Source organism: Miniopterus schreibersii, assembly GCF_964146895.1.
Source record: "Miniopterus schreibersii genome assembly, chromosome: 2".
Lineage (NCBI taxonomy): Eukaryota > Metazoa > Chordata > Mammalia > Chiroptera > Miniopteridae > Miniopterus > Miniopterus schreibersii.
The window spans coordinates 169,931,489-169,958,964 of NC_138102.1; the positions used below are offsets into that span (position 1 = coordinate 169,931,489).

At 39.7% G+C, this 27,476-nt stretch overlaps 1 protein-coding gene across 1 annotated transcript; it reads right to left on the reverse strand.

Annotated features, from left to right (window-relative positions):
• Positions 1–1,304: 1,304 nt before the first annotated feature.
• On the reverse strand, positions 1,305–25,935 carry LTA4H (leukotriene A4 hydrolase). Its single transcript, XM_081130840.1, has 19 exons — positions 25,705–25,935; positions 22,291–22,421; positions 20,712–20,832; positions 18,366–18,434; positions 16,691–16,795; positions 15,642–15,694; positions 13,282–13,354; positions 12,871–13,011; positions 12,033–12,056; positions 11,529–11,599; positions 10,956–11,067; positions 10,249–10,393; positions 9,179–9,282; positions 8,687–8,757; positions 6,365–6,419; positions 5,157–5,252; positions 3,048–3,130; positions 2,292–2,396; positions 1,305–1,658 (listed from the first exon to the last, which is right to left on the reverse strand). Exons 1-19 carry the CDS (start codon positions 25,861–25,863, stop codon positions 1,541–1,543), a joined length of 1,836 nt encoding a protein of 611 aa, XP_080986966.1. The 5' UTR covers positions 25,864–25,935; the 3' UTR covers positions 1,305–1,540.
• Between the last annotated feature and the right edge of the window lie 1,541 nt (positions 25,936–27,476).

Sequence of the window (27,476 nt, forward strand, 5' to 3'; positions counted from 1 at the left end):
TGTATCTTATTAGAAATGCCCCAATTCATTATCAGTATTAGACATCAGCGATACTGAAAAATGACATTATCTTAGAGTATGGGGTAAGCGTATAAGGCCAGAAACGCCTTCAAAAGTATCATGTGGGCTCATGGATTTGCTCAAGTCTAATCACTTAGAATGTGAGTATAGACCAGGGGTCAGAGCTGAACTCTCTCCCCTGCTATTCCTGGCACTGAAGACAAGTGAGAACAGAGCCCTGAGAGGCAGAATCACACTGCAGTGTAGATAGGTTTTCAGGGAGAGTGTGAGCCGCAGTCTCAGTATTATAGGAAAGGACAGGAAGCTGTCTCTTTATCTGCCCCCCGCGTGGGTGTTTGCTCCTGTTTTAAGACTTTTGTCACTGCGTCAGCACTTTTGAGGGGTACTTAATAGTGATATACCCTCCCGCCCACATCTATACCCAAACACACCATTCCTCTGTTAGCTTATTTAACCAGGAGTGGACCCAACCTGGGTTAGTCTCACTTCTGAAAATTTGGAATTAAGACAGTCTCTCCACATGGTAAGAATTATTTGCAACAGTAAAGCTGGGGGCAGCCAGACTATACAATGTGGACAGAAATGAGACGAGAGTACTGACGGTTCTGCAGTCCTGGGTGTCAGTCTTTCTGTCTGTCCACAGGTTCCGATAACCTCCCTCTACCCTCTATCCTTAAAATAACCTTCCTATTCCCTTTCTGACTTCTAGTCATTTGGGTTGCTATCAGTCACAATCAAAGAATCATAAAAAAATTGAACAGTGGTTCCCAAACTGTGTGCCGAGGCACCCCGGGACACTCCATGGCATTCACAGGCGTACTTTGTTACTCTCTCACTTGGATCAAGTTGTATTGTTTCCGATATTTCCTCCTATGTGCTGTATGCTCTGAGTGTCTGAAGTATGTTTGCTGACCACTAAAGAGATGAGGCAGGTGGAATGGAGCGTCAGGAGACGATGGGAAGTACTGTGTTCATGGTGGTCACCAGGTCCTAACGGGCGGGAGAGCAGGACGAGGCCCGCCGATGAGCAGGAGATCAGGGTGAGGAGCAGCGCTCCCCTAGAGCTGACACATTCTGATAAGGGGTTCACCCCATGTCCACTGGCTGGGCGAGGAGCAAACCCGAAGGAGTGTTCATGTTATGGTTACTTAAAAGGCAAAACCCTAATCATGCTGAATTCTCGGTGGCAGCAGATTCAAGTGAAAGAACTTAAAGCAGTAGGTAAATAATACAGTGACATATTTTGTGACCATACTGGGAGGAAATAAATAGGAAACTGAAAATTTTATATTTATAAATCAGAAGATTAAACTTTTATAAAATTCACTTTATATAAAGAACATGCCATTGGTTGGGAGGGGGGAAGATAGCTCAGCTTTATTTATGAAAATCACTGACAAAACAATTAAAAGCCAAAAGTAAAAACATTTTTAGTTACAATATGAGCTGGAGTTTTTTATATTTCTTTTGATTTCAATTTAAAAAAGAGAAACGTCTGACATGATCAACAGGCAGGTCCCTACTCCACTTTTAAATCCTTGCCCACCAGCATGGCAGTCACAGGGTGCATACTTGCTTTGTGCTCTTGGTAGGTGCGGATGGCTTGATCATGGGACTTGTCAAAGGCAGCAAGGTCCCTGCAAAAAAAAAAAAAAAGATGATTTATTTTGTTTTGGCAAATTTTATTATAGTTGTGAAGTAAACAAAGATTAATGTTCATGGATATTTATGTCATGATTATCTTTTTTTCAGAATTCCTGCCAAATCCATAGTCAAAATAACTTCATTGAGATATTTTTTAATGTATCTTGCAGTCAAGGTACAACTTTTCCCCCTTTTACCAAGCATTCCTTTTTGTCAAGCAACTACCTACCTCACTGCAACATTTGAGTAAAAAAATTTGGCTTTACCTGCTCCCTTTTTCTTCAGACATTTCTCTTGTCCATGACTACACACCTATTATCTTCAACTTGCTTTTAAAGACCTTTCTGTGTCTGTAAGATTGTCTTTTATTTACTTTTCATCAGTGTCTAACCCTATTTGGCTCAAAAGAGGTAAACCGTATATAATGCTTCTAAAAAAGCTAATGATATTATCTCAAATTTTAAATATTTTGAAGTATTAATGTATAATCTTTAACAAACTTAAAAATATGTATTATTTTTAGATTGCATTTTACAAAGTATTTTAGCAACAACAAAAACATTTAAGGTTTTTTCTCCTTCCCCATCTTTATATAAGTTCAGAGCGTAGCTTGGTTTGGTTCTTACTTGAATAAGGGTCGTGTAAACTTCATTCTTCCTTGTTCAGTCGCCATTTTTAGAGCCAAAGGAATTGCTTCCTCCCATTTCGACTGAATGCAGAGTCGCAACCATCTGCAAGGAGGGTTTTTAGGGGATATGGGGTAGGAGGGGAGGGGGCAGAGGCAGGATGTGACAGGCATGTATGAAAACAACCTTTGTAATGGTAAGTAACCCTATTATAGCCACACTGCACACCATTTTATATTGTTTCTTTACTCTGAGAATCTCAAATACTTACTTACATATACAATATAGTAATTGGAGAAAAAAAGGGGAATTTGTTCTTTAAAAAGATCATATGTTTTAAAAGGTCTAGAGTAAGTAGGTACTCATGTATCTTATATACGTAATTTCTGAAGGGATTAAATTTTCCTTTAAGCCTCACACTACGAGTTTGAATTAGGAAAGATTAACCACATAACAGAATCAGAGATTTCTAACCATTCCCATTGTGGAGTCATCTGGCTAGCTGTGGGAGAATGCCTGTGTACCAGTGAACCCTCAGTCATCATCTTTTTTAAGGCAAGAGCTCAGAACAAAGTCTAGAAAAAGATTAATACTGTCATAGGTATTACAACTGTTCCTTAAAACACATTATAATTATTTATACAGAAGCAATAAATCTGACTAGGATGTCTCAAGCCTCACACTCTGCTTTCCCTTTGTCCACCTTTGGAACTAGTTTTCTACTTTCTTCCACAGAGACAAGTTAAAATGATGTACCTGAATCGTATTTCAGAATTGTTAATGGCATTGAAGTTGTACACCTCTTGCATTCGCTTTACGTGCCCCAATGGAAGAGGTGCCTAAGAGCAAAATGAAAAAATATATCATTTCAACAGGATTTCTTGGAAGAAAGGAGCCGGAGAGAAATTCTTAGCCAGATTAAAATCCTAAATATTTTATAATAGAAAAGTAAGTTAAATAAAAATAAAAGAAACAAATGCACACTAACATAAGTTCTGTGCAAACTTATTCTGGATAAGGGTGTTCTACTGGGACCAAAGGGGTAATTTGTGAGGTACACAGAGAATTACACACCTCAGACTTTTGGGTATGTACAAATACTAACTTTCAGATTCTTTCCAGAGTCTTTCAAGTTCTTCCTTATACCTTATATATTTTAAATGTATTCCATTCTCCAGATTAAATCACAGTTTCTTAACTTTTTTCTCACAAATTTCCCCCAGCTTTATCTTTGTAGATTTCCTCTGAAATCTCTTTTAAATTTTCTACAGCCCTACAAAACTGCAGTTTTTAAACTTGTACATTACAGACTCCTTTCAGAATCTGATGAATAATATGGACACTTCCTTTAGAAAAAAATGCATTTACACCATAAAAACACAAACTTCTACATATAATTTCAGGGGCTTCATAAACCTCCTGTGCCCATCTTAACCAACACAGAAAAGGAGAGCACACTTGGGTAAAGAAAAGAAAGGAGTTCAGTTTGGACAAGTGGAGTGTGAGGGCCTGTGGAGCGCAGGCTGAGGTGCCACAGGTGCCACTAAGTAGACAGTAGGAATTCTTTTCTCCAGCCATGACCTCATCTTACAAAACTCACTCCACACTCACTGACCACCTCTGCTCTCACTGACTGCTAGACCTTTCCCAAATTGTTTAGTCTCAGCTGAACTCCAAGTGCGGCCCGGTAGGTCAGCTGGTTAAGGTCACCCCCTAGGCTCCCTACTCCCCCTCCACGTTTGCCATTCCTATTTCCCTGTCATCCTGTCACGTTTTCCTTCTTCCTGGTCCCAGGCCACACAGTGGTGCCACAGACATTTGTGAAACCATGACGACTTGCTGTACTAAGGTCCCTGTTGCCTTAAAATCCCACTCCTCATTTGACAGCAATGCCACAGGAAATCCTGTGCAGTCTTCTCCATCCCTCTCAAGGTCCTGAAACCTGAGAGCTCCCTGTCGTGTAATAGTGAAGACCCAGCTGTACCTCCCTCTCAAAAGGCAGCGTCTCCTCTGTTTCATATATTCTTGTAATTGCCTGGGTTTAAACCTTCAGATCTGCCTGGACTCTTCCCTGGTAACCCCCAAATCCAGTCAGTCACAAACCCCTATGCTCTCATCCTGTGCGTGTCCCTCTCATCTGTCCTGTTCTTGCCTTCCCCACCTGCCCCTCCCTCACATCCAGTCCTCCTGCGAGGCTCCCACCTGATGTCACCACCAGTGTTCCCTATGCCAATCCAGCCTTCACGTCACCAGCAGACACGTTTCCATAACCACCATTTCCTCAAATGACTCTCGTTAAACATGTTAAATCCTTTCCTACTGACTAGAATAAAATCTCCAATTCTTAGCATTCAAGACTTGCCCCATCAGACCCTACCAGCCTTGCTCGTGTTATCTTCAGTTAATCCTTTCCCACAGCTACGGCTCACTCCCGCAACGCTGGGCACGCCCCGCCACTCTGCCCCGCCACTCGTGGCCCCTCCAGCTTGAATTTCTCCCTCCCCGCCAGCACTGCTCTGCTCAAAGCAAGCCCCACTCCTCCAAAATCCTTCTGTGATGACCCCAGTCGGGAGTCCTTCTTTCTAAGTAAGTTTTTCTCAAATGATACCTAAAATATACCTGCTTTTATTGATAAATTTTGCATGTGTGACATTTCTTACTAGATTATAAACTTTTTGAGGACACAATGTATCTCATATATATATTTATACTGAGCACAATACTAAACATAGTAGGCACTCAACAATCGTTTTTAAGTAAATGAATAAATTTTATAAATTATGTTTTTTCTATTAGTTCCCACATTAATATTTTTTTCCAGGTTGGTGCCCATTCTAATTTCTAATGTTTTGAGCTAGTACTCACTTTCTGAAGCATCTGTGCTAAAAATTCAATCAACTGATGAGAAGAGAGATCTTTCAGGTCTGCTGCGCTGAATGAATTTAAATCATCTTCTTTGGCCTAAAATAAATGTTACTTGGTTATTTCCATTCATGTACAATTTAATATTTATTGGTTTATCTGACATAAAAGTAAAAATTAAGAAAAAGGCAGAGCCTGACTGGGCGTGGCTCAGCAGTTGAGCATCCACCTAGGATCTAGATCAGGGTTCAATTCCCGGTCAGGGCACATGCGGGCTTGATCCCCAGTCGGGGGAATGCAGGAGGCAGTCAATCAATGACTCTCTCATCATTGATGTTTCTCTCTCTCTCCCTCTCCTTTCCTCTCTCTGAAATCAATAAGGATATATTAAAAAAAAAAAAAAAAGAAAGAAAAAGGCAGAAATACAATATATAAAATTGTAAAAAATAAATTTAAGCCTTAGCTACTTTAATATTTCTGAAATTGAGTCACTATAACTATGACTCCTAAAATTTATATTACTTAAAAAATTAGAATATTAATAGTAAGAGTGGAGGAAACTTTTGACATCCTTTGTACCATTCATATTAGTCTATTATTACAGGGATCTCAGCTAAGAACTCAGAGGGTAGAGAAAGAATTCTTTTTCCTCCTTTCCAAGAATTATTCCTAAATTTCCCATTAAAGAATTATCCAAGGTTTGTATTCACGCTGTTTTCTCTAAGGGTCATGTTTCAGTGTGTACATGAAGAAGCTGCTCTTTAGGAAGTTTCAAAGATATGAACAATGATGCTGACAGAGCAAACACGTCTCAATTCTTCCCCAACAGTTAGCAATGAGCAGCACCCAAGGTCATTTTAGGCTCAACTGCGGTGTAATGGCTATATTTGAAGCTGTAGCTCACAAATGACTTATGAGGAAAAGAGAAAATGCAAATATTTTTGCATACTTTTTTTAAGAGTTGAAAAGAAGCAAGAAAAATCAGAACCAATAACATCAACACCTACTTGTTTTCCTCCTTAAACTTAACTTTACACATTGGGACCTGGGTATAGTATCACTTTGGAAAAACCTGACTTATAAGAAGCCTTTGCAAATACATGAGTTCACAAGTAAAACACCCACCACCCCTGGCCATACCACCACCTTCATGCATGGAGATGTATTTGTACAATTCAGCTAGGAGTCAAAAGTCACACATTATTACTCACAGTAATCCATCTTTGACTTAAGGCAATGCAAGCATTCGTCAGAGTCATATCATAACTGCAAAGATGAAAAAATATGAGGTTAAATTTATCAAAATGCACATGCTTTCTGAGGTTACAGAACGTATCTAAATTTCAGTTATTTTAAAATAAAGACAAATATCACATGATCTCACTTATATGTGGAATCTAAAGAACAAATTGACAAAAATAGATCCAGTGACACAGAAGCATGGAACAGACTGATGCATCTCAGAGGGAAGGCTGGGGTGGGTGGGGAGAGGTTAACCTAAGAATTTATATGCATATATGCACAACCCATGGACACAGACAATAGTGTGGTGAAGGCCTGGGGCAGGGGGTGGGTGTGAGGTAGAAGGAGTCAATGGGGACGAAAAGAGGACATCTGTAATACTTTCAACAAAAAAGTTAAAAAAAAAAAGATAAAGAACTCCTGAGTGCTGGGAATAGAGAACCTGCCTGACTTAAATATTACTGGCATCGTCTAGGGACTCGGAAATCCAAGTGGATACCAAATTAATGAAACTCCTAACTACTCTTTGGAAAGAGTGCCAAAACATCTCAGCCAAGACTGTCATAAGCTTAAGTAGTAGATGCTGAAGGAGCCGGGGCTCAGCTGAACATAGTGTTTACTGTACTGCAGGGGCAGTTCTGGGCACTTGGGACAACAGATAAACAGCAGAGTCCTTGCTGTCACAAATCTTACGTTCTGTTGTTCCAACCATCAAACCTTCCAATAAATCTGCGAGCACTTATGTGACAGGCACTGTTCTAATCACTGGGGAAATGCTGGTGACACAGGAGACCCTGAAATCATGTGATGATAATCTCATTTATCTCTTTTTAGAAAAAAGTGGAAATAACTAACCATTAAGCCAAGCAAGTTACACTAAAATTTGTGTGTTCTCACCTTTGAAAGGAAATCATATGTTTTAAAACAATGGAAGAGACCATATAATGTGTGCAAAATTCTTGCAAAACATTGCCCTCTTCAGCCGTAAATTACACTTGCTTGCTGTGAAATGTTTCTACTAGAGAACAGAGGAGTACCTGGCCTTAGGGCCTAAATGGAGTAGGTTTTGATTAGAAGTTGCCACTGAGCCTGCTTCAGGAGAGTTTGTGCTCTAGGAGATAATGAAGGGAGGAAAGCAGTGACCTCTGAATCAGCTGTCAGTTTATCTTCAAGAAGCAGTCAGGCTGTGGACTTTAGGCACACCCTTTGTCCTCAAGACCATGTGGGATCAGAGATCCTGGACTGCTCAGGCAGTAAGTGACCTACAACTAGAGCATTCCTTAGCACTGATTTCAAAAGGAAAGACAGGACAGTACAAAACCTTTGGCTGGTCTGTTTCTGGGTGCCCTGAAGTTTCCTTCTCATTGTAATGAAAAGAACTAGGTAGGGATTAGCCCAAGGACGGAAGCAACCCTCATTTATGGTGCGGTCCTAAGAAAAGTCATGAGCAAAACCAGGTACGTGTGAGCCCTGCCCTCGCGGTGCTTTGGCGTCGTGAGGAGTGAAGGAGGGGGGCATAATGAGCACACAGCAAGTGTAGGGGTCCTACTGTGCCAGCGGCGCTGCAGAGCCGACACCCAGCACCAGGACACCCTAACTGCGGACTTGACAGGGTCAGAGGGGTGCGGGAATGCTTCCACGACGGAGTGCTGCTTGTGCTAGAGTGGGATTCACTGGTAAAGAGCACGCCAGATAAAAGGAGCAGCAGCCTGGCTAGGACATGCAGGTGCTGGCATCCTCAGGTGACTCATGATTAGGGTCCCTGATTGAGGAAAGTGCTTAGTTTAAAAGGCTCTACACTGAAAAAATAAATAAAATAAAAGGCTTTACATTGGAGGGGTTAAGACAACCAGGGTTTGAACCTCAATGCCTATTTCTTACTAGCTGTGTAACCTTGGGCAAGGCACTTTGCCTAGCTTACCTTCATTTGCCTCCTCTAGAAATGGGAATGATGACTTATAACACTGTTGTAATGATTAACATAATACTTAGGTCATTTTTCTTATTGCAAATGTTTTCAAGGAAGAGGCAGTATTTTACCCTTTATCTCTCACCATCCCTACGTAAAAAGGAGGCAGTAAATAATTACTTGCCATGAATTGATCTGATTTATATTTAAATATCATGGAGATGGTTCATTTGGCCTCAGATTTAAGGTTCAAACACCTAAGAACTCTGCTCTCATCACTAACTAGTAACAGCTCAAGGAAGGCATGAAACCCTTTCAGATGTTTTGAAATCTCTCAGATTTGGGAGGATGAGATGGAAACCATTAACAGGTAAGTGCTGACTTGGGTTTTACAGGAGGCAGTCCAGGAGAGTAGAGCCAGGTGTTCCAGTCCACTTGATTGAGGATATCAACCTGTGAACAATAAGAACACCCAGTTTTCTACAGAACAATCCTTTCTATTGAAAAAAAAATCTAAAATAGACTTTTATGTCCTCAAAATCTATAATTTTGTCTATACTGACATGCCAAGATAATTTCTAAGTCTCTTTTCCAAAATCAATTTATATAACTCATGTTCTGTTAAATAATTAAAATATGAAAATTAAGCACATACAAAAAATAAATTTCTAAAACACTCGGAAAGAGGATAATTCTGCACATTAGTTCATGTTGTTGAGATCATATTTTAAATAGAAAAAAACACAATAAAAGACTGTCTTAAAACAAATTCTAGATCAGCACAGCACTACTATTAAGAAACTCCAATCAGCCTAACAAGTGGCCATTAAAGATATACGAGGCATGAAAAATAAGAAAGCTCTTAAAAACCAACCTTATCTTTAAAGTGAGAATATAGGAAGTCCTTCCAGTCATCAGTGGTTATGCTCTGGTAGGAAAACTTCTTAACATAAGCCTTTAGGAATCCTAGGAAAACCTCTAAGAATAAAAATTTTAAAAAAGTCTATTAATAGAAAGGTAATTATTTAACTTTTTTTCTGGTGCTCGGCATTGCACTATTAACCACAGAGAACATTCAGAGAAGAGGGAAACCAACGAAGGCTTTAAGAGTGAAAGATTGTTCAAAAAAGGAGGTAGGACTTAAGTTGGCACTTGAAGAATATACGTAACTAGGTGGAAGGGAGAAGAGAAATCCTAATTACAGACAAGGGATCACACAGTGAAGACACAGAAAAGAAATACACAGCACAAGTTTCGAGAGCAATGGCCCTAGTATGACTAGAGAGGAGAAAAATAAGACAGGACAGGCAGAACGGGCCCTGTTGCTGAAGGACTTTCAAAGTCAGTCAACAAAGGGGAACGAACACCTAAGCACCCAGCACCGGGAAGGTTGCACAGGCTCGGCTCATCTAGACCACGTACTACTAGGATGGCACTGAAAAGTGGAAGCTGGATTTGTATGTTGTGACATGGATGTATGTGAAATACTGAACTGAAGGAATGCAGAACAAACATATAGTATGATTCACTTTCTGTAATTAAAATAATTACATACATTGACTTGTCTATTTGTTCATTTATACTTAGAAAAAGATCTGCAGCCACACACACCAAACTGCTAATGGTGATCAAAGGGTCACTGAGCGACTCTCGCTTGTCACTCTTACAAATGTCTACACCACACAAAATTTTTTAACGAATAAATATTATTTTCCTAATTTTTGAAATACTGATTAGTTGGGATTTTAAGGGCAAGCAGCACAATTGTGACTCGGTGGTTACTCAGGGTTTTGTGCAGAGGTAACATGAGAAAATGATACAGGCGCCCCCAGCAGCTACTGCAGCAGGACCTGGAAGAATAAAATGCAGCACATCCGCTGTTAAAAGCTCCCCCTTGTTCCCCACGTTGCCCCCACAGGAAATCAGAAAGCGCCAACGACTTGCCTGGTCCTCCAAGAAGTTGCTCAAGGTGAAAGAGGAGAGCAAAGCCCTTCTCGTAGGGAACTGAAGAATACGCGACATCGGGGTCCACATTCGCCAGATCGACCACAAGTTTGGTGAAAGGATGTGTGTCCCCAAAAGTCTTTATCTGCGGGACACAGAGTTAGGTCAGCGTTCAAATATGAAGACTAGTTACCACCACGTGGACAAGCTATCGGGCAGTATTACTTCCCTCAAGAGCACAACCTTAGGGGCGCCTGGCACACACACAGCTCACTCAGAGCCTGGGAACTGGAGGGTATGTTAGCGTAAACTTCGATAGGTCTGTTACTGGAATGGCTACTTATGTAATGTCCCGTGGTATTTCTTGCCCGATAATAAGCTTTATTCTTGTAAAAGACTAGAAAAATGTTTCAATGCCTGGTCAGCAAATTCAGCTTTCAGGAGATAACACTTAAAAATGACATAAATATACCAAATAAAATCCAAACACAGTAACTATTTTAATCACAAAGACCCAATGAGGTCCTACTGGTCATGGACACATTTAGGGTAGGGTTCAACTGACTATTGTACCAGCATCTGCTTGATTTCCCACACCTGTGAAAATGGTTTTCTTGCTGCTAATTAGGGAAGATGCTTTTCAAACCTAAATTTCTGAACACCTATGCAACTTTGGGTGACTGCTTTTAAAAGTAAGACTTGTTTACCGAATTCTGTAGTTCTCCCCATCCTCCCAGAGCATGAAAATGTCTGAACTTTTCACCAAACAACCGTCCACAAATGTGGCGTTCCAAGTACACAGTATGTCCTTCATTTAACCTGAAAAATGTTTTTAAACAGAAATGAAAACAGTAACATAACTGAGAGGGAAAGGCATTATAATCAAGGTTATTTTCTTTTGGCTTTTTTACAAAGTGAAGCAATTGTCAAGCATGACCACTCCAGTCCAGGCGGCTGCCTGGGGGCTTCCCCGCATCCCATCCAGAACAATGGGGAGCCTGGCCAAGCAGAGGCAGCAGGGAACATTAAGCCATGGTTCTGGTTTTATGTGTCCATGTACTAAAATGTGACTATCCCAGGAACTAAATAACAAGCATAAACTGAATGCCTCCACTCTACCTAACACTGTGACAAGTGTCATAAAATTAAAAAAAAACCAATCTGTGTACCGAAGGGATGACATCAGAGAAAAACAAGATATACACACAAAACAATTCACAGTGGTGGGAGGCAAGAAAAGAAATTAATAACAAGAACTAATAAGAAATAAATAATCTTACCAAAAGTGATCCCAAGTTTTGTTGGTCACTAGATTTCCTGTCCAACTATGAGATATTTCATGTGCAATAACCTAAAGGAAATAGTGGACACAAGTAGTAAAATTGATTACCTTATTCTAAAATGACTCGTTATGTAAGCATTCTAGTTCTTTCAATCCCAAGTTGTTCATTTTTTTTAACATTTAGTGGAGAGGTTCACATTGTTACTCAGTTCAGCAAAAAAATAAATAGCAGTTTAAAAAAATAGGTACAAAAAATCATTTAGAAAATATTTAATTGAATGGATACATCACTTTATTAAAAAAGTATTTAATCAACATATGAAGAGATTAAACCATAAAATTTAACTATTAATAATGGTTAATGTAATAATGTCTTACAACAAGAATTCGCAAGTTTTCTTTTATAACCATATCGTTAACATAACAATGCAACGGATAGTTTAAATCCAGTTGACTTAATACTTCATGAGGGTAAGACCATGATAAGAAATGTTTAACTTACATTGGAGAGTGACTTGTCACCTGCCTAAAAAAGAAGAAAATTATCTTAGTATTTCAGTAATCAGATTACAGACTATATCTAAAAGGCCACCTATATCAAGATGTACTATTCTGGCAATAATGCCCACTGTATTTCTGCATGGCACACAAAGAGTTCAAAAGGGATGTGTATTAAGAAAATAAAACAAAAAATGTGGGACTGTAAAATAGCATAATTCTTTCTCTGCTAATAACCTTAGAAAACTTTTCCAATACCAACAGGGACAGTATACTTGTCTCTAACTTCTAGGAGACATTTCTCCTACTTCCATTTTTTATATCTGCTCTTATTTGCCCTTACTCCCCTTCTTCCTATTACCCACAGTCTATCTTTTATGAGTTTATAGTGTCTCCTACTGTGAATTTTATTTTACTTATTTAGTAGCTAATGCTACTCACTTGGTTCTAGGAAGGATCTGAGGTACCTTACAAGGCATATAAAATATAGCCACATACTGTGGCCTAATCCTTTCCTACCCATGGTAAAGTGAGGGTTTTGTTCTGTCTGTTTTTACCAGCACCTATATGCCAAACGTAAATGGTGTCCTTCTTTGTCTGCACACATAATTCAATGGATTGCTGTTACACAGCCTCCCGCCCCCTACTATCCCCAAACAGCTTGCAAATGGCCAAATTTTCTTTAGAAAAATGAGATTATGATAACCACAATAAGCAGTAAAATCAGAACCAAGGGTTATACAAATAAAATATTTTAAAAATTACTAGGAGTCTGAGGTGATTCATTCCTAGGTTTGTATGTGAGGAGAACTAAACTTCAGATGAAAAAGATTTACACTTACCAGCAGAGTAGGAGTTACAAAAGTGAGGCAAGGATTTTCCATGCCGCCGTACGGGAAGGACGGTGGCAGGACCAACAGGTCATACTGGCCCCATACGTAGGGGCCCCCCAGATCTTCAGCAATGTTAAGCATAGATTCAGTCTGGAAAATTAATGGACATATATATATATTTGTATGTCTTCATCATTACCATAATAAATTCTTAATAGTATACATACTTTCTATGCCGTATGAGTTAATTATGCTTAGTTTAAATGAAAATAATGCAAAAAATGTAGCTGACGCAAATTCATATAAAATAAGATATATTTGATTCTTTCACCATATCACTTAAGACCACTGCATTTCATACTCAAAATCTTAAAATGATTGTCTACTGCAATTGTTAAAAAGAGTGACTATATGACCAACCTCAGAAAATTCATAAGCTGACTTTTCCACCTGCTCTTTCTCAGACCATACCAATGTTCTTGGGCCAATTTGCCTGCAAAATTAAAAAGCCTAATAAAAAGGAAATTCAAGGCAAATTACTCACCTGGTTCTAGAAAAGATTTAAAGTACTGTACACAAATCCTACAGTAGGAGTGTGATTTACCATGTGCTTAGGGCAGGGCTAAGGTTAAATGTCCTCTGAGATACAAGCCGGCTGTTGTGTGTGCAGCAAGTGATATGCAGCTCTCTAAAGAGACAGTCTGGTTCAGATGAAAACTGAGACGTAGTAGCTCCAAAGGTTAGTTTACTGGCTTCCAGTAAGACATGTGGGATCTAGTTTCCTTCCTCAATCTCACAACTGCAGAAACCCAGTCTAAGCTCAGTAAGAGATTATTCCAGAACAGGGGTGGATGTAAACTTTGCTATGCACTTAAAGGCTGAACACTCTTATGTAAAAGAAACAGAAAAGGAAGGAAATTCTGTCACATCCTTCAACATGGATGAACCTTGAGGATGTTGTGCTAAGTGAAATAAGCCAGTTACAAAAGGACAAATACTGTATGCTTCCACTTATGAGACAGTTAAAGTAGTCAAATTTATAGAAACAGAAAGAAGAATGGTGGTTACTAGGGGCCAGGGGAAGGGAGATGTGGGAATTGTTGTTTAAAGGGTATCGAGTTTGTTTTGCAAGATGAAAACTTCCCGGATATCTGTTTCACAACAATGTCAATCTAGTTAATACTCCCGAACTATTCACTTAAAAATGGTTAAGCTGTTAAATTCCAGGTCTTTTTAAAACCACAATAAAAAAGGAAGAAAAAAGTGGAACTATATGTCACTTATATAGAGTTTAAAGTCAAAAATATTTTTTTCATCTAACAAATGTTATGTAACACAAAACTCCAAACAACAAGACTTGTCTTGGTATCCACCCCAGAGAGGCAGTGAGCTCAAACTTTAATGTGTTTACAAATAACCTGGGGAGCTTGTTAAAATAAAAATTTCAATTCAGTAGATCTGGGATAGGGGCCAAGAATTTGCTTTTCTAACCCAGGTGATGCCAACCAAAGCTATTGGTTTATAGACCACAGAGTAGCAACAGTATCCAGTGCTACCCAACATAAATTTAATGAAAGGCACCAATGCAAGCTACATATGCAATTTCAAATTGCCTAGTGGTCACATTAAAAAAAAAAAAAAGCAAAATGAAACATAAAATTATTTTCAACATATTTTGTTTAACCCAATATATCCAAAATATTATTTCAACCTGTAATCAACATAAAAAATGAGCAGTGAAGTATTTTACATTTTTTTTCATACTAGGCCTTTAGAAATCCTGCGTGTGCTACACTGGCAGCACGTCTCACGCCTCACGCGGCTGGTGCGGCCACACTAGAGAGTGCAGGTCTGTGCGATAGGAGCTCACCGAACCTAGGTTTGTTTGGGTCCTGGCTCTGACATTTCCTAGCTATATGACTCTAAGACAATTACTAAAACTCACCAAGCATCAGTTTCTTCATTGGTAAAATCGGAAAAAATAATCGTATTTACTCTACAGAGATGTGAGGATTCAATGGGATAACGCACTGGAGTTGGTTCATGATAAGATAATTATTATAATTATCATTTAGTGAGTACCTCCTGTAGGCCAGATTTCCATATGTTAGGTCTGTTTATCTTTACAAAAAGCATTTGAAATTCATATTATTATTTCTAGCTTTTAGATGAAAAATTGAAACTCAGAGGTGAGTTACCCAAGGATATAGCCAGTAACTGCTAGAGCCGGGATCAGAATCTGTGCTTGCCTGCCTTCTCCATCATGTCCATATTTCTGACAATTTAGAGAATGCGATTAATACAGGTATTCTATTTTTTAGTTGCTTAGAAATAACAAACAAAAAAATTAAGAGGGGCACTCTGTGTATTGGTAAAATTTTAATAAAATATCCTGTATTTCTCTAATATTTATAGGCTTCCAAGTGCTTTCATATATTTTATCTCATTTGTTTCACATAAACATCCTATGAGGCAGGAAAGGGAGATATAATTTCAATGATGACAAGGAGGCTATGAGAAGTGACTGGCCCAAGCTTACACTAGAATCCAGACCTCTAACTAAAGGTAAGCGCATGCTCGGTCTAAAACACTTGGAAAATCTAAGCAATCAGTGAACAGTAAAGATTTTGTAATTTAAAATTATTTTGTTACATTTTACAATTAGATTTGAATTTTTCTAGAACTGTCATCTTAATATCTTGAAATTAATCCCAAACAAACCTTCAAGATGCCTAAGGTTTGATCTTTCCATAAACCTCAAAATTTGTCCAAAAGCTCACCTGCTTTCTAAAGCTCCAACAACTAAAGCAATCAGGTAGCAGGGGATCGGGACCTAAAGGGGGCAAACAAAACACACCACATGCTCGAATTAGTGTTTGAAAATGTTACAGAGTAAGACAATTCGTATTTAAAAGTGAGTGAATTCCCTTTAAGATATCCAAACAGGAGTATGGATTACTTTCCCTTTGTACTTCTCAAATAGTTCTCATTTTTAAGAGATCAAACAGTTCAAAAGGGTGATGTAAAACATTTCAAAACATCTGTTTCCCTTTTATTCCATTAGGAAGGAAAGCTTCTGAAATGTGAAAAACATGATCATACATAGTATTACAAGGTACATTTTAAGCTTTTCTCAAAAATTAACCTAAGTGTTTTGTTTTTTTCTCTTCACTTAAATTTTTTAATTCCTTTTTATAAACCACTCCTGGTTTATTTAAGAGACATACAAAATAACCCAGCAGTAAGAGGATGCTGAAGGTTTGGGAGCTTAGAATCTCAGAAGCTGGGATGGGAGCAAAATTGTCCACTGTGGTTCAATACATTATGTTTAGGAGGTTGACTGAAAAAGCACGGGCGTGGGCGCACCCTCCCCCCCCAACCCACTATTCATTAATGGTCAAAGAGACAAGTCAAATGACCAGCTACATAGAAATCTGAACTTAAAAGACTGTAACACAATGCTTTTTTGGACTAAAACAGCTCTTCAATTTGTAAACACTAAACAACCACATGCCCTGCTCTGGTACCGGGGCAGGACAAAGTAAAATAACTTAAAGGATCAGGAAACCTGCTACTAACTGGGAGAAGGAAAAATGGGATCTGGCTCGCTCCCTACTATGCCTATCCAGCAACCTCTTTCTTCAATACGACACTATAAAAAGAACGAAATATTTTAAAAGCACAAAAGAAAAATAAATGAAGAAAATGAAAAACAAGCTGCTTTCTAAATTCTGAAATATTTCAAAAGCAATTTTGCTCTCTAGATAGGTAAAAGCTATTTATAGTTCAACCACCAACTAATATGAAGATCCAGACCCTAAGAACTTACTTTTTGGCTGAATTTGTATATTTTCCTGCTTGGGTCTTCTGGGTCAGGTGCTTCTCCATCCCGAATGGCACTCATCAGTGCTACCAGTTCTTTAGGGACAGACACCTCATGGAGAAGAAAAGTCATTTCCAGTTAAAAGTAAAAGGTCTGTTTCTTGAACTGCTTATGTAATATAACCTTTTCCCCCTTCGTGACTATCTATATAATAGACTGTGAACCCAGTAAGTTCGTATGTATCAGTTTTGAAAACAGAATTATGTAACACTGGCTTCTTTATAGGCAGATGTGAACTATCCATCCATATTAAGAACATTTGGTAGAAACTAAATTAAAATCCCAGCTCCACCATTTACTAACTGCCTAGACTTGGACAAATAACCTTCCTGAGCCTCAGTGTCTCCATCAAATAAGGATAATACTTTATAGGATTGCTGCATAGAATAAATAATACACATGAAGAGCCCAGCACCATGCCTGGAAATGACAGTAGCCACCACCCCTGCTCCCCTCTACAGATTCAAAAGGCTCCTACATTCACTTTAGGATAGAGAATACATTTTTGAACAATTTTATATTTCAAACTTAAACTCAGAGTTAACAAATAGAAGATCTTTTTAAGGATCATAAGAAACTAAAAGTTATTGCGAAAAACTATAGAATAATTTTCTCTGGAAATGTGTATAGAAAAGATCCTTCTTGAGCAAACCATATGGCCACTTAAATGTGCATCCCAGCCCCATGATTCTGAAAGTTTTGTTTCTGATGAAGGCTGGAATCAGGATTATCCTCTGAATATTAGTGATATAGCAAGCATCCATTCTAGCAAGAGCTAGAATCTATTTTTCTTGCATGTCTAGTACTTAAAGGTATTACTGCAGCAGGCAGAGAATCAGAAGCTCCAGAACCAAGTGCTACAACCACCATGGATTCTAGAACAGCATTCAGGACATAATTTGGTTCTGCTTCCTCCCTTCATTTACACAGTGATATGTTATATGGATGAGACAACTGAGGTTGTGAGGTCATAAGAAGACATGCCCAAGGTCATGTAGTTATTAAGTGGTGGAGAAGAGTCCAGACCCCGAGATTCTTTGCCCCCAAGAGTGGTTTTCTATAGCACTATCCTAGGTGTAGTTTGGTTGTAGGATGATCTGGAAATCGAGAAGGCCCCATAAACACAGGTTGGTCCTCAATTCTATTTGCTTGGTCTAAGTAGGTCTGGCCTCCGGGATAGTATTTATTAACTAATTATAATCTACCTTTTCCTAAAAGTATTAGCAGTACCTACAACAAGAATAAGTTGGATATGTATACAGAAAGATTTGTAATATATGCCTGTCAGATATTTATATGGGTATAGAGTACATTTATAGAACTTTTAATCCTGCAAATGTCAATTTTTTAAAGTTAAAAAAAAATTATTGCCATAAGCTTATTTTTAGGTCCAGAATTCTGAATTCCTTTTAAATTCAGAATGCTCCTCATTTCTTTTCTTTTTTTAACACTTATGTTCAAAACTGCCTTTAAAAGAGAGATTAAAAATGAGGTACATAGTCTTTTTTGTACATTTTTCAGGTAGAATTAAGTAAAAATTCAATTATTATCTCTGCTTATCAATTATACCACATTTACTAATATGGATCACTTAATTCAGTGAATAATTTATGATCCTTACCTCCGCACTGTAGGTTAATTTCACAGAAGGGGTGTCCTGGCAAGGAAGAATTGCTCGGCAGTGGATGGCCTGGGAGGGGGAGAAAGAAAAGAAACAGCTATTTCCTTTCGTATAAACCAAGTCACTAAAGAAAAAAAAGTCATTAAAATTGCAGCGCTGTTCTTAGACACATTCTTTTTAAAAAATTAAAAATATGTCTCACGTTTCTTGGGATCTTCTAAAGTAGCAAAAATCAACTTGCAGATTTTAAAAATCTGATTTTCCATTTTAATGCATGATCACTGCTCACAATTCAGTTGAAAGATGAGACAATGATAAGCAGTGTTTCCTATTCCATGCTCTGAGTAATAGTAGTGACCAGTGAGAAACTGCTGGGAACTCGGGAGAAAAAGGACTATTTGGTGAAATAAATTTGGGAACTGTGGCATACAACATCCCTGTCTTGGACAGTCACCCGGAACATTAGCCTCCTGAAAGGACCTACAATAAGGAAACCTGTTTGGATTCTTACACTTATTTTAACATGAAACCTGTTTTCCTCTGGCTAGTTAACATCTAACCGGACACCAGTGTTCTGAGAAACAGAGCTTGGGGAATGTTACTGGTCTTGAAGTTTTCATCTTACAACAAACTCTGAAAATAAAAACTAGGAAGAAAAGGAGGGAGAAAGAACAGTCTCTCTCAATACCATCAGGACAAATTCATTCATAGAATATATACAGCATTTATCTGCTTGCAAATCCATCTGTCATAAACATTGGTTCCACCGAGAAGGATGGCCAGACCACCTACAGGTGGTTATATCTCAGACTGTTTACAAATAAGTCTGTATCTATTGCTGGTGAGCGAAGGAACCCAGCTTCATCGAGAGTGAACTGAGCATGAAGGAATACTGATGCTAATGTTCTGTCTGAAGCTGCTGTAATTCCTTGACAGACTTCATGCCACCAAGAACTTCCTTAAAACCCTCAACTCCAGCCCTTTTCACTTCAGATCTAGTAGATTTTCCAAAGATATGAGATCCCAAATGACCTCTATCTAGATGGATTAATCAGAACTAGAAGAACCACCTGGTTCTCTCTCCCTAAAATGAGGTTCCAAGACTATGCCTTTAGGTTCCTTCATGGTCTCTGGTTAGGTGACTCAGCAATGCCAAAGGGTTTTTTATATGCATTTCACTAGGTAAGACCAAACCCAGGCAAATATGCATAGAGAAAAGAACCATTGTAGCAAATTTATCAAACAAAATCATGTCTACATGCTTCCCATCAACAACAATAATTTCTGAATTTAAATGAAATCTCGTTCCTCTCTTTCAAAAACTGTTGCCAATAAGAAATGGAATAATATATTCAAAATTCACATTCTTGTGGCTCATGAATCATGTATTTCTTGCCAACTTTAGTTTACATTCTATAAGAATTGCTGAGAATCGGATATTACTGAGAGTGCATAACTTGTACATTCTTGCCTAGAGCATTCTATCTCTTCCAGATTATTGAACTAAGGTATTTCAATTGGCAGTAGAAAGTGAACATGTCTAATTCATGTGCCAACATCACTTCCTTAGTTATAGACTTGAATTCAAATTTGACCCTACCATATTATCTGTCACACAGGAATATTGAGAGGATTAAAAATGCCAAGTATCTAACACAATGCCTGGAAATACAATAAATGCTTAATGAAGTGAGTTCCTTTAATTGTCAATTATTTGATTACTAACAGAATTAGGTGTTTTTTTTCCTTTCAGAAGAGAGTTTGATACTTTTCATCTCTGTGACAGACTGTCTCTATTATATGGTTATTTACTCTTAAGATTTTAAACAGAAGTAGTTTAAATCATATCGTTTTAAAGGTACATTTAATATATACATTTGTAAATGTGTAAGAAGACTCTGGAAAGGCTATGCCCCGAACTCAATGGTGGTTACCTCTAGGTAATGGTGTCTACAGAGAATTAGGAAATCTAATCTTTCACTTTCTATTTCTTTATTGTTAGTAATGCTCGTAAATAGTACAGATTTGGTTTTCCTTTCATTTTATGACCATTTATTAAGTGCACACTCTATGCCAAGTTCTATGCTAGGTGCTGGGGATATGAATATAAATATGACCCAGATAGTCCAATCTAGGTAGACATGTTTTCAAATTAAAGGAAGTTTCTTTTTTAAAGTAATATGTGAATGTTTTAATAGTGAGAGACATAAGTGAAAATCTATGTTACTTGTATAATATAAATTAAAATGCTATTTTAGGTAAGGCCCATGGATCCATTAAGACCTCTGTCCACTTTGCTTCATTCAATTTCATGAGCTGGAAACAATCATTCTGAATCTTTTTTACCTGGCACTGACTAAAGAGAAACGGGTGTTCCTTCCCAGAAGTTTGTTCAGGAGTGAGCCACTGAAGAGCAGATGACTTTGGAGATGTCTCAAAAGAAATTTCTATAATGACTTCTTGATTTCTATATGAAACAAACCAATATATTAGTACAGTATAATCCAATCTAACTAAAATTTGAATTCATAATACAAACACTGAATAATATAAATAATATTTTACAAGGTCTTGTTACTGATTGAGAGTAAGCTCTGTGAATGTCACATCCTAAGTGGATAAGTATGCTTCTCACGCCAGCCTGTGGTCCTTTTCATTCTACCATGCTAACTGCCTGTGAAGATGTAACAGGAGCTAATATTAGTTGAATACCCCACTGTGTGTCATGTGCTTTTTTTGTGTGTGATACAATGTAGTTCTTTTATGATAGTGGTAAAGTTGAAGAAATAATTTTGAAACTTTGACTACACAGCAGTGGGTGCCAGAGTATAACACCGAGCAGTGCTGGTCTGCAAACAGTTACTCGACAAGGGAAGTCAAGAAATTGAGAATAAGTTTATCTAGTAACAAAAAATGTGTGCTTATATTAATGCTTATATTAATCTCTTCCTCCTTGTATTTTATTTTTATTGCATTTTACAAAAGTGTCAGTCTGTGATGGATTGGAAATAACAAAAAACTGGTCCTTTGCCCCAGATAGTCTGAGCAGCATTGATAACAAGGAAACAGCAAGATAGTGCTGGAGACCTGCAGCTGTGCTTGTGTTTCAATCCTGACTCTGCCACTTATTGGTGCTATGAACTTGGGCAAATTATCTGACCTTCCTATGCCATAGTTTCATTTGCAGAATGTGGTTAATGATATCCACCTCACAAATTATGTGTGGGTATTTCCTTTCTTTTTCTTAAATGAAAAGAGAAGGCATGAAAACATTGGCCACTGAAGGGTGGGGAAGATTGCCCTTGATCTAGGCCAATGGCTTTCTGCCCTTTTTCCTTCCCTACTATATCGAGGAGTGGATAATCCCAATATGACAATTCTGGCTATCACTTTCTTGAATAAGCTACTTTATTTCTGAGTTTCCCTTTCCTCATCTGTGAAATGCAAATCATACCCTAGAGGGTTACTGGAAGGAATAGGTGAAAGATTGCATCTAAAGCACTTATCTCAAGAGTGCTACACAGAAATGGTTCTGTTTGTCACTATTATTATTCCAGTAATAAAAGTGGCTGGCCTCTTGGGAAAAGGTGAAAAATGTGCAGCTTTATAAGCTTCTCAGGTGATCCTGAAATGCTTCCTTAAGATGGCATGCTCCCACTATCACATTTTACTAGATATTAGTAAAATGATGAGTAAAGAAGCTAGTTATCAAAAGTCCTATTCTTGAGTATTTCATACAATGAATTTCTTTAGTATCTTAAGAACATATAATTTTCACTAAAAGTTTCCATTTGAATAGCAGATCAGTAGGAGCAGTGTACCAATTACTAAATACACGCAAGCTAAAAACAGATTTTAAAATGTCTAAATTAATTAAATATATATTCCCCCATTATTTAGCTATAAAAGAAAATAACATTCATACTTGCTCAGAGGAATGGGAAGAAAGATTTCCATTGGTGATCCTTTGTAACTTTGTCTTTCTCCAAGAGCATATTTGACTTCTTGTCCGTTGATGGCCACTTTTTCTATTGTAAGGTCCTTTGTATCCAAAATCTAGAATTAAATCAATATTTTTTAATGATAAGAAAATAGCTTTATACACCAGAGAAAACTAATCTTAGAAATAGGTTAACTGCAATGACTACAGAATAGAACTAGCTGCTTAAGGAAAGTAAGACACAGTGAAATGCAGGAATTCTAAAGGAGTCAAAAGTTAGCATAAGCCCCATCCCTCAGAACCCAAACTTCCTGAAAATTTGGGGGGTTTTAAGAGTTGCATATATATTGATAGGTAAGTCCGGGATAGTCACACCAATGTTGAGCTTTTAGTAAAAGTCCAACAAATGAAAATGCCCGTGCTTCTGTTTCCTAAAACTTACCTGCTTTGAAAAAATTCATTTACAACTTGTTTCTTTCATCATGACTCAATATATCTCATTGTGTTTCTTCCTAGAATTAATATAGAGTCCAACTCCTCTGCATTTTCACATACCCAAAACTTAAAACAAACCCTGGCACTTGTTAAGCTGCTCTTGTGTATCTACAGAAAGCCCAGCTTGGTATGGCAACTCTGACCCAATGACCAAGAGGACTGGGAGAGCATATCTACTTGCCATGGCTGATTAAGGACAACTGCTTTAGCCTGGAGGGAAGTGGCAGCCAACGTGAGTTGTTTCCATCCCAGTAATCCCCTATCTGAGCCCTAGGCATATATTTTTTCATTATCTCTCAACTAATTTCTTCTGGAATCTTCAAACTTTCTGTGTCACAAGACTGTTTCCAAACCACCCAAGCAAGCCTCCCATATTATTTTTAAAACTTCACTTGACTCTCTTGCTCACTCTGATTAACTATTCGTTTTTCTCTTTCCTTTCTTAAACTCCAAGGGTAAGCTGCAACTGCTATGTCCACCTCCTCATCAGTCTCTCCTCCACTAGTGATAGGACAGTCTTCCTAAAGGCCTTTTCTGTTCAATAACCTTGACCTCTGCCTACTTGTAGTCCTTATGGACCACACAGTCTGTTTGAAGTCCTTTCCTTGGCTTCACTGATTTTGCCCATAAATGGTTCTCCTACTTGTCTAGTGTTGTCTCCTCCTTTCTAACTCCTAAATATGGGTCTATCCCAATGTTCCAGCCTTGGTCCTTTGATTCTTTAATTTTCTTCCCATATTCTTGACACCCTACCTCTCAGTCATGCCCACATCATCAACTAAACACCACTGCTGATGACCACCAGTCTGTTTCTGCAGTTGTACCCCCTCCCCCAGGACCTCAGCTGGATGTCTCTAATTATTTGCTTAACATTTCCAGGGGAAATACTGCCTCATATTCAACAGGCTCCTAAAAATTCTAAAAATGAAGCCACCATTATGTCCCCTAAATCAGCTTTCTTCCCTGGTTTCTATATTGTTAATGGAACTCCTCAAGGTACCTAACGTTTCAGACATCCAAATAATCCATAATTGATCCCACTTCCTGATCCCACGTAGCCAATTAACACGTTTTTTTTTTTTATAGTGTCCTCACACAAGTCAACTTCAAATAAATAGTCAAACTCTTAAATCTCAGGCTATTGTTATAAATATGCAAACAATTATAAACAGATGTCACTGTACTACAGCTAGCCTTCCCTGTATAAAATCTAACATAATTATAATTCCAGGCTCAAATTTACTAAACAGACATGCCAACTAGAAATCATAATTTAAAAATCTTTTTTCTAGATTTGGGGAATGTAAAAACAATGGGCAGATTTTTAGACTGGGGCATTCTTTTCAAAATGTAGGCTTCCTGACTCTTGCTTACTCATGGAGCAGAGGTAAATTGTTATTTTTCACAAAGCAGGTAGAGTGCAAGGTCATATTAAGCAGTGATAAGCTATCAAAATTAATTTCTTTTAATAAAAGGAGAGATTGCACTGAACTAGGACTTTAGTTCACTCAATCCTGCCTGGGGAAAGTTGTGTGCAATAAAAGATAACATGGTACTTCAAGAGCAAAGTACAACCTATAAGGAAATAGTCACTTCTTACTTCTAATACTTTTACTTTCTTCCTTATAGTTCTTTTTGTGACTACATATCAATACACAGAGGAGTCATTCTATTTCTCAAATCAGAATCAGCCTAGCAAAACGTTAACAAAGGGTAAGAAAGTTATGTGCTATATTAATTCGTATTAATGAACTCAAAATACAGGCCTATTACACAAGCAGGAAAAAGAGGCATGTAAACCATAAATTCTTACCTAAACTTTAGGAGACATCACCACACTATTTTATGCAAAATGCACTGCGGCTGGACTTTCCTAGTCCCTCTTATTTCTGAAATGCTCACCTATGAAATCTCCAGGTGAAAGGTACAATGCAAATAACATCAGACAATTTGGGAGAGCACACTGAAGACAGGCTCTGTTGTAGAGGTAAAATTATTTAAGCAAATTCTATAAATCTCAACAAGTTTCTCATCATTCAAGTAGCTGGAAGAGCCTGTAGAAGCAGCAGCACGGTCGTTACTTGCTCTTTGGGACCGACAACTAGTCTATTAACCTGGGACATCCTTAGAGAGCGTGAATGGCCCGCCCGTCCTTCAAGTATCAGAAGGGAAGAGTGGCAAAAACCAAAGGTAGGAAGGACCATGGCCCTGGAGAAAAAGAGCTGCTGGGCAGTCGGCAGAGACTGGACGTAGGTGCCCAAGCGGGGCGGAGGGCGGGGTGCGCGCTGGGAATCCCGGGGGGCTGCCTGCGGGAGGCGCACCGCACGGACCTGGGCGACCACCCGAGGTGCCTGCGGGGAGGAGCGCGACCGGGCGGCCGGGCGTGGGCCCGGCACTGACGCGAGGGCGTGACCGAGGGAGGTGCTCGGGGACTGGGAGAACCCTGGGGCCCGAGGAGGCAGTTCTGGGCTCCAGGCCCGGGAAATGGGGAGGCCACGGGCGTCGCTGTCGCTGGGAACCAGGGTTGTAGGGGTGAGGGCACTGGTGCCAAAAGGAAACCTGAGCCCGGGGTGGGGAGCGGGGCGCGGAGGCGGCAGCAGGGTGCGCCCTGGGGCTGGAGGGAGGACACCCTGAGCGAAACGTGGGGGTGTGGGAAGGGATGCAGACAAGGAAGGGGGTTTGGAGGAAGCGCAATAGGATGAGGGGGGCACTGAACAAGAGGACGCGGAGAAGGGATGGGGGCGAAGGAGGAGGTGCAGAACAAGGGGTGAAGGCTGCGGAGGAGCCCGAGGGATGCGCGGGCAGACGGGGCCGTGGCGCTGGGACGGGGCCGCAGGGGGGCGAGGGGCGAGGGCGCGGCGCCGGCGGCCGGGAGGGCGGGCACGGGGCCGCGATCCACCGTACCAGGCTGCGCAGATTGTCCTCCTGGGACTGGACCGTGAGCGCGGCAGTCCCGGTCAGCGCCCGGCGAGTAAAGTCAACGCTGCAGCGAAGGTGCAGATGCTTGGTCCGACAGACGGACGCCGGAGTGGCCAGGGAGCATGTATCCACCACCTCCGGCATGGCTCTGGGGAATCCAGCAGCACCCGGACACTCGGCAGCTGGACAACTCGACTGAGAGCAAGAAGCGAAAGGAGGGAGGTTAAGAACAGGAGGGGAGATTCGCGGCGCCTGCCGGGAAAGGAAGTTTCTTAAAGTCAGAGGAGCGTGGGGAACGGAGGGGGTGGAACTACAAGTCCCACAGTGCAGCGCGACAAGGCGTGCGCTTTGCACCCTGGGAGTGTGTGTGCCTAGGTGCGGAGGAGGCTCCAGATTGCTGAGGAGGGGGGAGGAGAAGGTAGAGGGGAGGGTTGGGAGCGGACGGAAATGATAAATGGAGCGGGGGTGATATAAAACTGAACGCTTTCTTTTTAGTTCCATTTAATTTTGGTGGAAACTGTAAAGGCAGTAAAAGAGTGTAGTCTATTTTTGGCCGTAAGTACAGCGAGCCGGGCGGGTGACGGAGAATAAGTGGTGCCTCGGAAGGCGGCGTTTCGTGTGCAGTTCCTCGTTAGTATAGTGGTGAGTATCCCCGCCTGTCACGCGGGAGACCGGGGTTCGATTCCCCGACGGGGAGGCACGAGAAAACTTTTTTTCCTCTTAAGTAATAAATGTTCATACAAATGTTGTACAGGACAAAGAAATAACCCACGTTAAAATAGCCGTAAGATTTAGATTTTAAGAGCTGTTTTGTCGCTGGTTTGCCGTGTTAGCAATCCAGTAAAAAAAGTGAGCCCAGTTCTGTCAGATCAAGTATTGTGTGTGTCTGTGTGTGTTTTAGTGTTTATTATGTACATCTCCAGGCCCTGGACATCTAAAACAGAATAAGCCAGCATCCCCATGTTAGAAATTGAGGAAGCTTATTTCAGTGTGCTGTAATGAGAGAGTCCTGAGATAGGAGCGTGCACTGGCCACAAGGGGAATGCAGACCTGGGGCATGTAGCTCAGCTACAGAAAAAGGTGAGGAAGGACTGACGGGTGGCTTGCCTTTAGGATAGGACTTCAGAGTTGAGACTGAAAAAACTGGAAGAGTACAGGTCTCAAAGGACTTTAAGCAGCAGGGCCTTTCGTCGTGAATGCATGAATGGGGGACCCAGGGAAGAATTTTAAGCAGAGGAGGAACATGGTCAGATTTGTTATCAAGAGAGCAATGGTAGTATTCAGAGCGTGGATCTGAAAGTCAAAGGCAGGAGAGTTAAGAAACTATTACAGTAGTTCAGGAAAAAGATGCTGGGGTCCTGACGTAGGAAACTAGTAAGGAGAGAAAGGAAAGCAGGACTGGAAGGGATCCTTACATAAATGGATTCTCAGACTGAGAAGGAACCTCAGGTGATTCTCAGCTTTTTGGCATCAGTGGTTTGATGATCATTAACGAGAGATAGAGACTATGCGAAGAGGGCAAACTTAGGAAAGATCTAAGTTTAATTTTGGACATATGGAGTTTGAGAATATATGGAGATCGAAGTGGAGGTGTCTGTGAGTCAGTTGGTGTGTCCACAGTTCTGGGGGATTTTGGAGTAGACATGAGAGCATCACATAATGTGGTGGCTGAAACTGTGACCGTGGGTAAGCTCAGCCCAGGGAGAGTGTGTAAAGAGCAGTGAAAAAAGGTTGGTAGCTGGGACGACGCCAGCATT

Bases quoted from the DNA above. Each gene is read 5' to 3' on its own strand.
- LTA4H (XM_081130840.1), bottom strand. From the start codon at position 25,863: ATGCCGGAGGTGGTGGATACATGCTCCCTGGCCACTCCGGCGTCCGTC. The intron at 10,394-10,955 runs GTAAACAAGTCT...TGTGTCCCGCAG, and splicing joins GGGGAGAACTACAGAATTCG to ATAAAGACTTTTGGGGACAC. The intron at 5,253-6,364 runs GTGAGTAATAAT...CATTTATTTTAG, and splicing joins TAAGTCAAAGATGGATTACT to GCCAAAGAAGATGATTTAAA.